This window comes from Limulus polyphemus, unplaced genomic scaffold, assembly GCF_000517525.1.
Source record: "Limulus polyphemus unplaced genomic scaffold, Limulus_polyphemus-2.1.2 Scaffold826, whole genome shotgun sequence".
In the NCBI taxonomy this organism is placed as follows: Eukaryota; Metazoa; Arthropoda; class Merostomata; order Xiphosura; family Limulidae; genus Limulus; species Limulus polyphemus.
Window position 1 is genome coordinate 151,158 of NW_013666436.1, and position 16,305 is coordinate 167,462.

At 33.9% G+C, this 16,305-nt stretch overlaps 1 protein-coding gene across 1 annotated transcript in view; it reads right to left on the minus strand.

Annotated features, from left to right (window-relative positions):
- Positions 1 to 4,193: 4,193 nt before the first annotated feature.
- Positions 4,194 to 16,305, minus strand: part of LOC111086075 — a 15,515-nt gene continuing 3,403 nt past the window's right edge. The window contains exon 2 of the mRNA XM_022387510.1: positions 4,194 to 4,724. Within this exon, the coding sequence (XP_022243218.1) occupies positions 4,194 to 4,688 (495 nt within the window). The 5' untranslated portion in view covers positions 4,689 to 4,724. The remainder of the gene's footprint in view (positions 4,725 to 16,305) is intronic.

The following is a 16,305-nucleotide window of genomic DNA, read 5'->3' on the forward strand; positions in this document are numbered from 1 at the left end:
AAACGGCGAGAGTAACTATGACTCTCCTAATTAAGGGACGGGTAAACGGCGAGAGTAACTATGACTCTCCTAATTAAGGGACGGGTAAACGGCGAGAGTAACTATGACTCTCCTAATTAAGGGACGGGTAAACGGCGAGAGTAACTATGACTCTCCTAATTAAGGGAACAAGGTGGAGAAATCAGCGTGGAAAGAAGACCCTGTTTACTAAATATGAATTCATTGAGTAAGGGAAACTTCAGCAGCACGATAACATTAAACTATATGAATATTCGGCCAATCACCACGATAACATCAAACTATGTGAATATTTGGCCAATCACCACGATAACATTAAACTATGTGAATATTTGGCCAATCACCACGATAACATCAAACTATGTGAATATTTGGCCAATCACCAGGATAACATAAACGTATGTTAATTTTTGGCCAATCAACGCGATAACATTAAACTATATGAATATTTGGCCAATAACCACGATAACATTAAACTATGTGAATATTTGGCCAATCACCACGATAACATAAAACAATGTGAATATTTGGCCATTCACCAGAATAACATTAAACTATGTGAATATTTGGCCAATCACCAGGATAACATAAACGTACGTTAATTTTTAACCAATCAACGCGATAACATTAAACTATATGAATATTTGGCCAATCACCACGATAACATCAAACTATGTGAATATTTGGCCAATCAACGCGATAACATTTAACTATGTGAATATTTGGCCAATCACCACGATAACATCAAACTATGTGAATATTTGGCCAATCAACGCGATAACATTTAACTATGTGAATATTTGGCCAATCACCACGATAACATTTAACTATGTGAATATTTGGCCAATCACCACGATAACATCAAAGTATGTAAATATTTGGCCAATCACCACAGTAACATCAAACTATGTGAATATTTGGCCAATCACCAGGATAACATAAACGTATGTTAATTTTTGGCCAATCAACGCGATAACATTAAACTATGTGTATGTTCTGCCAATCACATTTTTGTCCTGTAAATAAAATTACGAGAATATGAAGTTGAACACGTGCATTTCATAAATGGCATAATCAACTTTATCACGATTAAAGAAATGTTTAAACTGGTTGCTATAGAGACAGTCACAATAACAACTCTGAATGTAAGAGACTTCTTAAATATTTATTAAATACACATACACGCACACACACACACACACATATCTTTATATCTATATATAAGTTTCAAAGACTTGTTTAATCTCTCTATTTGGAGAAAAATAGGTATAAGCTCACATATGTATATATATATATATAAGGCACACTGCTGTACAGACAATGCATGTACAAAGGTAAATGTAAAGCATCTATCTCAAACAACACTCAACAGAACGGAATAATAGCCTGTAGAAATTAAAGCATCTATCTCAAACAACACTCAACAGAACGGAATAATAGCCTGTAGAAATTAAAGCATCTATCTCAAACAACACTCAACAGAACGGAATAATAGCCTGTAGAAATTAAAGTGTGTGGTTGTAAATTTCATGAAGTGTGAGTTAAGATATTTATTTACTCTCGTTATGTTATAGGTAAATGAAAGTAAAAACAAAACAGTCAACGAGATTACTAAGTTCATTTACCTTTAACGCCGAATTTTAATAATATTTTTAAATAGCTTGTTTTGGGGGTAAACTTACTGAGTATAGATAATATGTATTTTCTTATTTTTGAAGATATATGTGCGGCAGAGTAAAATAGTTGAATTCAATCAGAAGATAAAGACACGGGAAAAAACAGCATTATCTTAGACATACTGTAGTGAGTAATGTTGAGTGATCTGGAATTTCAATTTGTTATGCAAAGTGCAGCGAAACGGAAACCTGTTAATTCAAAGGTTGACTGGTGAAAAAAGTTAGATATGCATCACAAGGTCTGAGAGGACAGGTATAAGAGAGAAATGTATCAAATAAAGGTCCTAAGAGGTGACCCTGAAAATGTAGAAAAACTTTTTTTGTTCTAGGGCTTCTGGATCCAACACCTCCGAAGATAAGAAAATCCTAGTTTGGAGAAAGGAATTTTCTACACCCTTAGTCCTATATATTTCAATACCCGAAAGTTGACTATAAAATACTGGACTTTCCTTTTAAATATAGCTCAATAAAAGCTTATTATCTTCTCATTTAATGGTATGTATGAGACTTATAAAGCTAAAAATCGGGTTTCGATACCCACGTGAGAAGAGCACTGATAGCTCTTTGTGTAGCTCTGTGCTTAAAACAAACAAAATATCTACTCACATTCAACTCAATAGAATGACGATTTCTACTTAAATATACTAAACAGCGGTATACCAGATATATCCGATTCAAAAGCCTTGATAAAAGTTGTATATAACACAATATATTTGTAATTAAACAATCCAATTGTTTTTGATGACTTGAGTTAAACGCTTAAAACCAGCAATATATGTGATATGGTATTAAACCCAGTGATCTAAAGTGTATAATTCCTATTCAAAATTTCATCCAACAAACTTATAATTCTTATCAGTAAATGGCACAGGCTTAAGAAGAAAAAAATGCGAATAACTTCTCCAAATCTTTCAAACTAAGTAGTAGAAAATCTATTTATTGATTAGAATAAACTCCATGTATAAGAATATTTGTCAAGAAAAGTGGTAGGCAGTTTATTTTGTTGTAAGCGCAAACTACACAATGGGTTATCTGTGGTGTGCCCACCATGGGCACCGAAGCCCGGTTTTTAGCGTTACAAGCCTCCAGACTTACTGCTTAATCATTTGGAGGAAAATAGGATAGCTATTAATACAGATGTTAATTATTTCTATATATTTTATGATGATTTTATTTACAACACTATAACACACTAAGAACTCATAAATAATGATGTCTCAAAAGAATTAACCCCAACAGGATCACATCTAAGCTGTCTTCATATATTTATATGAAAGTATATTCTCATGGAAACAGAACAACCGGTCTCGACAAGATTTTGCATAGGGTAAGAATGTCAAAATTTGTATGCTGGCACATTTCATGGAAAAAAAAAAAGGTTTGAAGTTTAATTCTTCAACAAATTTCTAATTTTTTTGATGTTTCAACTTGGTTATGCTACAAAGGCAGTTTCAGGTCGTGATGATAGTGAAATTGTAGAGCACGAGTGAAACAGAATGAATTAGTTTTCTGAAAAGTTAAATATCATTAGAGCCCATGTTTATGCAAAAGTTTGCGCAATGTGATGAAACTACTTTAAATGAGGTGACTACCGACAATTTGGGGATGACTTTATACTACACCTGCATCTAAATAAGTGTTTTAAGTTTTCAGAGAATACTGTATTAGCAAGTAACATTTTGTTCTTATCGATTATCAGAAACTAAATATTAAAGTTTAAACGAAAACAGCCATTGATAGCGTAATGATGAAGTATTTTCGAATTTTAGCAATATCCTTTCACTTCGGGTTTTTGTTTTTATGGAATACGAGAAGAGTAGCACTTACAGATATTTGAGTATCATTACAATCATTGCATTTATTAAAAAAACAACTTATGATATGCAGATTAATTCTGGGGGAGTTTTTTTCTTTAATGGTCCTTTACATCACAGTAATTAGCATAGATAATTATGACTAACTGTCAAACATGTCTGGAAATTTTTTAAAACTTTAGATACATAGGTAAATAGCAGACAATTAGGTGAACATTGGTATCGATTTATAAATTATATACATATTGGATATATTTACGGAAAACATAGATGATACTAAATAGTATTTATATAGAGACTTTATACTGGCTAATTCAAGATTGTGAGTTTTCTATTAACTTCTTTTTTTGTTTCCCTCTAAACATTGAACTGTTTCACTAATTATGCTGCTGAAGAATATTGTGTGGATGGAAGAGAAATTGTTGCTTAACAGGTTTTGTTTCCTAGGGAAGGAAATGATGTATAAGAATATACCTGTGCCTATCAGTAGACAGAGTTCCATTAATCTTCTGTACATCTCCAAACTATTGGCTGAGGTGTGGCACACATGTGTATTAGTAATTTTTAGCTTTAATTTATCTAATGAGTTAGTGGCACAGTTTATTTAAGCGTTTTTTTCTTCATGAAAATACATAAAAAATTTTAAATATTATAGACCAAGTTCCCGCGCAATAAAAATATTTTGTTAGTGGCTTTCTAGCTTCTCTTCGTCCGGACCTTTTGGTTCAACTTCCAGTGGTGGTGCGCCTGATTCAGAAACTGAAGGTGCAACAATATCTGGTTGTCCTGGTAATAAATAGCTACCTGGGTACACAGAAGCAAACACTGTTGGAGAAGCATATACGAAAGGTGCCGGAGCTGCGATATGAAATGGAGAAACATAAAACTGATTCTTTTTTTCTGGTTCTTCTTCCTTTTCAGGTTCAGGTTCAGGTTCAGCCTCTTTCTCTTCTTTTAAATGCCACCAGAAACCAATGACACACCCGGCAAATCCAAGCAACAAGATAAGAAAACCTACTGTTACTATTGCCACTGTGAATCGCATGCTGTCATACTCGTTGGATCCAGTCTTCGCACGAACCGTCGAAAACATTGCTACAATTCCTGCCAGGAGTATAAAAATTCCCGCCACTGATCCAACCGCTGAAGCACCATAACACGCTCGTATTTCTGGCTTCATCTTAAAATGATTCTCTTCCTTCAAATCAATTGCAACCTGACAAAACAAACAAACAAAAAGTATGAAGGAACAGTTCATATTATAATGTCTATTTATCATATATTATGCTTACTTTTTCTATTATTATTTTTTTTCTAATAATTGTGGCGTAAAAACCTGTTATTTAGAATTTTCCTTGATATACAAAAAGGCCGGCGCAGCCCGGTGCTTAATGTATCGGACTGTTGTTGTGAAGTTATGATGGTACGCGTCCTCTTACAGCCAAAAAATAAATAAAATAATATTACTACTTAAGACTAGTCCCACCTGTGTAATAGGGTTAACGTTTGCTTGCGTTGATGTTTCAACTTACTGCACCCAGTGGTTTGTTTGGCAATCTATAGAGTTGAGATTTCGTGGGTCGCGCCATCTTAATTTAAAAAAAAAATCGTGTTCCGCTCTTTGGGGATGTGGGTGTGTCATAAAAAAATCTAATAAAAACACCTCAGGTGTGAAAAAAGGTGCGGCCAAAAAAGGAATTGAGTGTGCGACTTAAAGGAATGAAATCAAAATTGGCAGCCAAACTGTTAGCACTGATAAAACTTTTACAGCAAATATTCATTCATTAGTTAGCTTGGTCGCGTTTTTTTGTTCAACTTTTTGGAATGATGGTGGGTGAAACAAGATACGCGGTCTAGCTAATTAATGAATGAATATTTGCTGAAAAATTCTTAACAGTGCTTTAAATGTAGCTACCAGTTTTGATTTCTTTCCTTTAAGTCGTATACTCAATCGTTTTTTAGATTAACAGTTTCTTGTCATCATGCAATCGGTACAGTCGTATCAAGCATCATTATTTATGGTAATTGCTTAAGCTAATATCACGTAACACTAAACAGTCTTTAATTAGGATAATTTCATAATATTTAGTAAATTTGTGCTGAAAAGTTGGCAATGAATAAACAATAATAACCGTCCACTTATATGATTCTTTTGAAAACTTGAGCTAGAAACTGATAATCTACTTTGCTTGGCCTAACCAATACTCATGTATCTGCACGTCCTTTCACTTTATAGTTTTGCTGCTCTAAATCAGTCGTCTTTATTCCGAATGACAAAAAACTAAAAACGTCCCACTTTTACACTTAGGTGAAGTTGTAGTAAAAATATTAAATCGATAGCTCATGTGACTTTTTGCGTAGGCGTGCGCAATAATTTTCGTCAAATTTGAGCGTTTTTTGTTAAATAACATGTGGCTTATAGTTACATCAAATGAGACTCCTAATTGCAGGTTAAAAAGATCTATCAGTATACTAAATGTGAAAAAAAATCCATAAAAGTTAAATATGTTTTTCTATCAAATAAAGATTCCATACTTTCGGTGCAAAGAGAAAAAAAAACGGAAACAATTTAATCAAAATTGGAGATTTTATATTTCTCAATGAATTACCTTGAAATTTGGTATATGAAATGAAGGTCCACTAGAGCACATACACTGAAAATATGTAACAGTTTGGATTATCAGAGCCTGAGATACAGAAGATGGAAAATCACTAAACTATCACTCCTGTTAATAACACACAGCAGGATTATCAGAGCCTGAGATACAGAAGATGGAAAATCACTAAATTATCACTCCTGTTAATAACACACAGCAGCAGGTTGTTTTGGCTTGATGAGAGTGAAACTTAACTAATCGGTTTGACAACAGTAACTCAAGAGTTGGTGTTCAATAGTTGCCTTTCCTCTAGTCTACCACTTCAAAATTAGGGACGGCGAAATTCAGGTGAATCACAAACAGAATTAAGTTTCACTATTGTGTATAAATAGCTTATAAACAAAAGCTTTTAGCTGGAAGTCTTTAACATTTTCTAATAATCTATTTTAACGTACATTATGTGAACACACACACAAACGACCATTCTGAAAAAAAGTTCCATTTTAATATTTGGGTAGTGGTCACTATATTATGTTTCTTTCCTCCCTTTGGAGGATAAATAGGCTTAACTTCCAATGTGATGATAGTCACGACGATGGTAGCTATGGCCCAAACTATCGAAACTATTTCACTTGTGATTTTATTACTAAATTTTTAATACGTTTAAAAACGTCATCGGTATATTTTTTGAAGTAGCATCACCTAGTTTGTTTGGAAACGAGTTAAACAATCGAAAGCCAATTTGATTTATGAAGATGATTAACCACACTATTAAAAAAGTTATTATAATTTAACCTCATCGTGTTTTTCTAATTAAATAAAATCTAAATATGTTACCAGATCTGCTAATTAGTCCGTTGACTAGAAATTCTGAATCTTAGATAGCTTATTATTCGAACTAATCTCATCTACAGTCTTGGCCAAAATGTTTGCATTCTGTTCTGTATTGATATTACTGTCTACATGCATGGAGTAGTTATTGAATAAATGCTCGAGTAGTAACAAAAAAGGTAGCGTATGATCAGAGAAACATGTACCAGTTGTTATTCTGGTCTATATAAGTTGTTTTGAGCATTTGTTCGTCAAACACACATACACACCTGTTTTGTATAAAAGGGTGTGCTTTTCGTATAATCTTTTTAGAAACAGATCAACTCTTTGTTCAGACAATTCCTTTGTACTTGGTGTAAATTCATGCTTCATCACGTGCCAGAAGTTATAGTGCGTCAAATTGTCCAGAAACGGTACAAATCAAACGAACATGCCAGAACAGTAGGGTTCCCCCAGTGTACTATATCCAGAATCCTGAAACTTCATCGGACTACAGGAAACTTTGTTCCAGGAAAGTGTACAGGTAGACATCAAAAACTACTGCCCGAAATTGTCGTGTTTTGATCAGGTTAACACGTCAAGATTGAAAAAAGTGTTGCAACAGGAATGGGATGAACACATTCATTCTAGGGTATCCAGAAGAGCAGTGAATAGGATACTGGCCAAACAATGTTATCTTGGTAAAAAGGGCTATCTGCAAGTAGATCTTAACCAGAATTTACCACTGTCACCGTATTACTTGGGCAAGGCGGCAAGCCGACTTACAGTTAGGACACTGACGATATGTCATCTTTTCAGATGAGTCCTGTTTCCGGCTTGTTAAAGCTGATGGTAGGATTTATGTTCTTCGTTTGCCTGGAGAACAGATGAGGAAAAACTGTCTTTTCCACAGGGAATACACGGATAGTGGTGCTGTACATGTTTGGGTAGCTATTCATCGTGGTGGAAAAACTGCTCTTCATATCCTTCAGGGAAACATCAATGGCGCCTCCTATAGTCATCACATGGAGACGTTATTTCTGCCCTATGCTAGGGCAAAGTTTGGCTATAACTTTGTGTTCCAAAATGGCAATGCCACTGCCCACAGTGCACGTATTGTATAGGGTTATCTCGGCCAGGAGGATGTTACAAGATTCACATGGCCAGCAAAGTCTCTAGAATGTAACCCCATCGAGAACTGTTGGGCAGAACTGAGCCGAAAAATTGTTAATCACGACCCTAAAACAGCTATTGTAGCTGCGACGCAGCGCCTTCTAATGAAAACTTGGGATGAAATCACGGGAGATTACATCAATAACCTTATCGACAGCATGCCACGTCGCCATGCGGGTGTTATTAGAGCATGAAGAGGACCAACCAAGTAATGAATATTTAATGCGAACTGATATAAGGTTACAGACGCTGTTTATGATAATTTTATGTTATATTTTGTCATTATATATGTTTTGGTAAGGTTTTATTGTGATAGGAGATAAACTGAATTACACATCTTTCTACAGATATCGGATAAAATTGTTTGCTGTTTTAATAAATCATTCATGATGTCCATAGAACCTGTCTCATTATACAAATCAAATTACATATCTAGATGTATAATATAACATGCATTTCTATGTTTGACATCATTAAGTGTAATCGTATTTCATCTTAATAATGGTGATCTTATTTGTTAAAAATATGCAAACATTTTGGCCAAGACTGTAGACGCACTCCTAAGTTATCTTAGATATCCAACGTTATATTTACAAATATAGCTGTTATTTATAAGATAGCTAATATTGTGATTTTGACAAAAAGAAGAAATATCTAGTTGCGAAATGGATTACAAAAAACAAAAATACCCAGACAAATCGAATTTGGTATTAATAAATAATTAGAGGTTAACTTCATCAAATTCTAAACTGGAAATTACCACTGTTAATCTGTTGGTCTTAATGTAACAGAAACTAGAAACGTAGAACGTTATGAAAGCTATCATAATTCGTATTTCAATACGTATATATGTGGACACTATGAAAAGTAAATTACCAGTATCTTATACTTTACTGGAGCTGTAGTTCAATTCCTTTTATAATATTGACTTTAAAATTTGTAGAAATGTCAAAGTTCTTATTTTATTTCTAAGACAATTTTATTATTTAACCATATGATTTAATTCATCTATCTTGAATAGAATAGTACGTTCAGACTGTACGTTGTATTAATAACTTTCTATTCCTTATTCATTGTAAATTTAGTTAAGAAAAACTGGATTATAAATATCATATTAACTTTTTTCCTTTTAATTACTTTAAGCTTTCATGCATCCAGGAACAAACAAACATAAATAAAAATTATATTTTAAGGTACAAAAATAATTTAAAATCTTTGCTTCCAACAAGTATCTTAAAATCATATTAGGAATAATATTTCTTTAACAGTTTCGTTAATAATCTGTTGCTCAACATCCAACTTATTTTCGACATAATTCTATTAATGGAAGATAAACCAAACAAGATTTCCGTAAACTTCTAGTAACTTTTAGTTCCTTGGTTTTCTACAGTTTTTCGTCTATATGTACTAGCAGAAATACCCGCCCTCCGGGCAGGTACAACTGCTAGTTCCTGCTGAAGGTTATTGAGCCTGAGGCCTTTTCTAGAATTTTCTGACAGTTCTACAACAATGTGCTCATACTTGACATTCAATAATGTTCACCATCCATGAGAAAAAAGATGTTATTGAAATTTTAGTTTAAAAATGAACTATCATCTCAGCATTACATCACAGAGTTGATTTTATTGAAGTATTTCTTTGTGGACGCAGTTATCAATGAAAATTCCTTGTTTTTCTGTTCCAACACTCAGGAGATTTAGTTATGGTTGGTAGTGTCATTGATTCGAGTTTTAGACGTATAGATCGCAAGCTCTATTATAATAAGTCCGTCACCGTATGTTTATGGACGTATAACGGTTTGATTCTTAGCGGTAGATAAAGCGCAGATAGCCCGTTGTGTAGCTTTGCGCTAAAGTAAACAGACTCTAAACAAACGTTTGGGCTCGAACACAAAACTCCAACCCCGCATGTGTATAAACTCAAGAAGGGGGTCTGAAAACGATCGAAATAATAATAAATGATATTAAGCTAAACTGGAAAACAGAATGATAAACGAATTTAATTTTACAATTTCTCTTCGGCAAGAAGGATATTGTTTATGCTTACTTTATGTGGCAAATTTGTTTGTTTGTTTTTACTCCGGTATTCACTATCTATTATCTACATTAAAAATAAAAACATCCTGAAGAAACATTCACCTCCACACAAGACTGGTATAATTATCTTTTAAAACATAGATTTTTTAGATTTGACAGGATTACTTTTTATGACGATTGTTATGACAATATGAATAACTAGTGGAAAAAAACGTGAGAAGTTTAACAAAATACACACCTTATTAAAAATGTTTGAAAACACGAGAAATTTAACAAAATACACACTTCATCAAACTGTTGGAAAAAAATGAAACGTTTAACAAAATACACACTTTATTAAAGCTGTTGAAAAATATGAGAAGTTTAACAAAATACATACCATATTAAAATTGTTGGAAAAACACGAGAAGTTCAACAAAATACATACCTCATTAATACTGTTTGAAAACACGAGAAGTTTAACAAAATACATACCTCATTAAGACTGTAATATGTAGTTTATTTAATTTTTTGACGTTGCCGATAGAAAATCGAATAGAACTTAATTCATACATACAACCTATCAGAAGTTCTCACACATAATTCATACATACAACCAATCAGAAGTTCTCACACATAATTCATACATACAACCAATTAGAAGTTCTCACACATAATTCATACATACAACCAATCAGAAGTTCTCACACATAATTCATACATACAACCTATCAGAAGTTCTCACACATAATTCATACATACAACCAATCAGAAGTTCTCACACATAATTCATACATACAACCTATCAGAACTTCTCACACATAATTCATACATACAACCTATCAGAAGTTCTCACACATAATTCATACATAAAACCAATCAGAAGTTCTCACACATAATTCATACATACAACCTATCAGAAGTTCTCACACATAATTCATACATACAACCAATTAGAAGTTCTCACACATAATTCATACATACAACCAATCAGAAGTTCTCACACATAATTCATACATACAACCTATCAGAAGTTCTCACACATAATTCATACATACAACCAACCAGAAGCTTGCAAAGATAATTTGTACACATGTTTAAAATGTTTTATAACAATCAGTTTACAAAAGATTAACTCACCTACTTTTTTGTGTTAGTGGATAAACGTTTGTTGCTCATTTACAGCCAAATCTAACAAAAATTTTGTGACGACTAAACATTTACATTTTTTTTTATAAATGTAAGCATCTGCACGTATGTGTTTTATAGGTGTGTGCTTTCATTTGGATTTATTAGAATTCGGAAAATTCTAACAAATACCGACAACCTTCATTGACTTTTTATTTTAACTCTTGACGTTCTGCAACTCTTCTTCCTTTGAAAAACGTGCAATTCTGTTTAAGTAAAAACGTGCAATTCTGCTCAGTAAAAATGTGTAGTTCTGCTCAGTAAAAACGTGCAATTCTGCTCAGTAAAAATGTGTAGTTCTGCTCAGTAAAAACGTGCAATTCTGCTTAGTAAAAATGTATACTTCTGCTCAGTTAAAACTTGTAGTTCTGCTCAGTAAAAACATGTAATTCAGCTCAGTAAAAACGTATAGTTTTGCTTAGTAAGAACATATGGTTCTGCTCAGTCTGCCAACTTCTCTAACGGAAGTGTGATGACATGATAGGAAATGACTTATTTTATTCAAGTTCAACTTTGCTATAGATGAAACCATGTGTTAATAGTACTGTTATCTGATTTGCTTTCATACATCTGGCGTCGACTTCTGCATCTAAGGTACCATCGTCTGAGATGATGTTGCCGAAATATTTGAACTAGTGTTTGATTTTCTGTTTTGATGTTGAGGTTTCCTCGTTTTCATCGAACTGATAAGAATTCTGTGTTTCCAGTATTGATCCTCATGTTAAACTTCCTGCATACTGTGTTGAGGTGTTCAACTTGGCTCGACAGTTTTTGTTCAGTGGATGCCATAAGTGCTTGGTCACCCACAAACATGAGCTCATTTAGGGCTTCTTTTTCAACAGCGTTTATCATTTTGCATATATGGTCAACGTATATTATGAAAAGAAATGGACACAGCCCTGCCAGAAATGTTTTTGAGCCACCTGAGCTCTTTCTGACTACACAGATACAGTTTTTATAAAGACTTTTGCAGATGTTGATTAAGTTGTCACTGACACTATAGGTTTTCAGTGTTTTTCATAGCTGTTCCCTGTTACCCCTGTCAAACACCTTTTCTTTATCAACAGTGGCTAGATTCAGCTCTTTGTTACATTCGATGATCTTTTCTGTGAGTTGGCGTAGAGTAAAAATTGCATCAGTACAGCTTCCATTCTTTCTGAATCCCATTTGCCTCACTTATTTGAGTTTCAATGGTTGGTCTTAGTCACTTCTCGGTTATTTTTGTATACACTTTTACAGAGTGATTGAGAAAGGAGATTCTTCTGTACTTTGTGCATCTCGTTTGATCCCTTTTCTCTTCCATATTGGGATCATGTCTGCTTTCCTCCAGTCTTCTGGCATTTCCTGATCTTCCCATGCTAGACTGAAAATTCTGTGCAATGCCCACCTCCTTAGAAGCTTTTATCAATTCTATTGGGATATTGTCAGGTCTCTCCGCTTTGTTGTAGGGAGCTATTTTCGCTGCTTCTCTTGTTTATTTAAGTAGGATTTCTGGTTCTTTCTCACAACCCTTCGGGATGTTATTACTTAGTCTTCTTGTGCTACGTCTTCGAGGGGGTTCAAAAGTTCTCTGATGTATTCCCAACATCTTGCCAATGTTTTATTTGGAGCAGTGATTGATTTCCATTTTCATCATTTATTATCTAAGTGGGCTTGTAATTCTCATTTCACCCTATCATTGCTTTAACTTTCATGCAGAACGTTCTTTTTATTGTTTTATGATCTTAATTAATCATCTTTCCATACTCTTCTCAGTATTTCTCTTTCGCTTCCTTTACTAATCCTTCTGCTTTTCCTATAATGGATGTAGTTCTTTCTGTTTTACTCTTGGTCCAATTTATATACATTTAAAGTGCCCCATTACTCTTGTATCGCTTTCCTTTCGTCAAGACGTTTTCTGTGTTATTTGAATATTTTGGCATCTATCTGTTTTTTGGACATCTTCATGTTTCAGTTGGTTTAATTAATTTAATGACCTCTTCTCTGTTTATTTTCGACTTTGTTCTCACCATTTTATGGTCTGTTATTGTGTTTGTACTGCCCTTGAATCTCTTATACTTCTTCTGCAGATTCTTCTCACCACGCCCCTCAGTGGCATTTTCTTGTTAAAGGGTATTATGTGTACTTCTTTGTTAAAAGCCCCCCAGTGGCACAGCGGTATGTCAACGGACTTACAGTGCAGATTCTTCTCACCACGCCCCCCAGTGGCATTTTCTTGTTAAAGGGTATTGTGTGTACTTCTTTGTTAAAAGCCCCCCAGTGGCACAGCGGTATGTCAACGGACTTACAGTGCTAGAAACCGAGTTTCGATACCTGTGGTGGGCAGAGCACAGATAGGCCAATGTGTAGCTTTGTGCTTAACTTCAAACAAAGTTATGAAGTCAGTTTGGCTCTTGCAGTTCATGTCATTCCATTCATACCAAGTTTACACTTGTGATTCTCTACATTTGTAGAATGTATTTGTAATGAATAAGTCATGCTGGCTACATAGTTCCAGAAATCTGCTTCCATTTTCATTTCGTCCTTCCCGTTGAACTTTAAAGAAGTCCAAGTAGTTTTTGATTTGGCCTCTTTCCTTTCCTAGTTTTCCATTAAAATCACCCATTATTTAAAGATTGCCTTTTTGCTTTTACCTTAGAAATTTCGTCATGCAGATTATCGAATAATTTGTCCTTTTCTTCTTCCCGCCGTTGTTACGTAGTGCTTAGATTTGTTATTTCATTCGTCCCTTTTATTCTGGTCTTGGTTATTCTCTCAGAGATATGTTCATTCTGTAGGATATTTTTCGCTGTGTCTGGGTCAGTTATGAACACAAACCCATATTTGGCTCGTTCTTCTACATTTACTCCAGAATAACTAAGCATGTAGTTTTGGTGTAGTTTCCTTGTGCCGTTGTTTTTGAGTCTTGTATCTGCTAACCCAAGTATTCTTATCTTTCGTACTTTCATCATTTTAACTATATCCTCACGTTTGTTAGCCATGCCACATGTATCGAGTGCTGCGATGCTTTCTTATCTGTTTGTCCTTTGTACTCGTCTGGTAGTTTCCACTTAAATCCATTCAGTTGTGTCTCCTTTGCTAAGCCTGTCGCGGATAATAACTTCGCGTTTATTAATAACTGCTCACAATAATGATCGTTATTTTTATGAATTCTGCAATTAAGGCTTCAGATAAAAAACTAACGACATTCATATTTTTACTATGTTTGATCCTTCTTCTCAAATGTAGGTCTTAAGGTATTAAAGAGCTTATATACTTGTACAATGTACTTATATGCAAACACTTACTCACTCCATCGCGTGCACGTACGTGCTTCAAGAGACTAGCGCGAAATATACGTTGAATATTTACTGGTTGCTAAGGGACAGAGAAAGAAAGTAATTTAACAATAAAAATAAATCCAATAATGAATATTTTTACATATGTATATTAATATAATCATATATTATACATATTACTCATTGCGTTAATAATTAGTGGGTCATAGTTCCTTTAGTCAACTTTTTGAGCTTGTTTATATCTTAGTTTCATCAATAAAATACTCATTCAAACGTGTCAGTGTATTTGTGATGTCATCTTATTTGAAATGTTTCCTAGCCATACCTATAGCCACAAATACAAAACTTCAACTGTCATGATGCTTTGAGTATTGGGAGAGTATACTTTACGCGATTTTTAACGATAATTTGAGACAACAGAATTGCTCTGAACATTATGACATTCTGAATCAAGGACAAATCATGTTAACTACACTGGAAGATGCTATGAAAAATGTTGGTTTCTCATTACGTGTGTACCATAGGCTGGTGCAAGTGTTAATAACATAATACAGGTTGTGAATAACGCAAAATCGGGCCCACTCAATGAGACCCTTGTGATGAAACACGACACCATTCATTAGTAATATATGTATCATGAACCACGATGGTGATTCATAATAAGGATTGCCCAGGATTTCAGAACAATTCTATTAGAACATACGGGCAAAAACCATCTTAAAAAAACAGACTTGTTCTTGAAACAGCACTCAATACCTATCTCAATGGCTAAGGCTGATACCATATTGATAATAGCAAAAAAAAGTTGACTTTCCGATTGTTACACAAAATTCATCCATTTGTTCTTCATATTAATATTAGTATTCATATTATTCTTGTTTCACAAGCCCACAGAAAAAACCGCTATGAATACTTTATTCAAACCTGGGCAAACCTACTGAAAAGGACTCCTGCACAGGTCATAGGACTATTTTTATGTTGATTCTTGAAAGAGAAGGAAAGAGTTTATCAGTTTTTTTCATCGCTATTGGCCAAGTTTCTTTTCGAAGACATTCAAGTACCGAAGTTTACAGCAAAAACGGTTAGGTATACTGTGCCAAAATCTATGCATATCTACTAAACAAACCCCTGCAAAGGTTGTAGGGCTATTTTAAAGTTGACTCTTGAAAATCAAGATTTCCGCCCTCTAAAATTTTTTAAGTTCTTCTTTTCTACCAACATGAGCTCATCGAGGCCATTCAAGTATAGCAGAAATGTAAAAAAACAAAAAAACATTTAAGCATTTTATACTAATTGGAAACACTTTGTTTTATTAGATTAAACAATGTGTATATTTATAACAGTGTCTCCAGCTTTATTATTATTTATTATAGTTTTACAAGCTGCTACATAAAAAAACGGCTACGAATATTTTACTGAAACCTGGACAGTAGTAATGAATGCAGTACTGAGTATGTCATAGGGTAGCTTTAAAATTAATTCAAGTGCCTTCGTTTTTGTTTTTTTTGCCTGAAGAATTTCTCTAAGTCTTTCACTCTCTGCCATTGAAAAAGTCTGGTGTTTTACTAACGTGCATTAATTGGAAAATATTTTGTCACGTTGAGGATTCATCATTTCTCGAGTTCACTGTTGTAATTTGCTTCTACATAGTTTTTTGCAAATATTTCAGTGAGTTTTCTAACAGTAGGCGAATCCCATTGTATATTTCTCTACTCTTTTGAATGGTGTTTTATTAG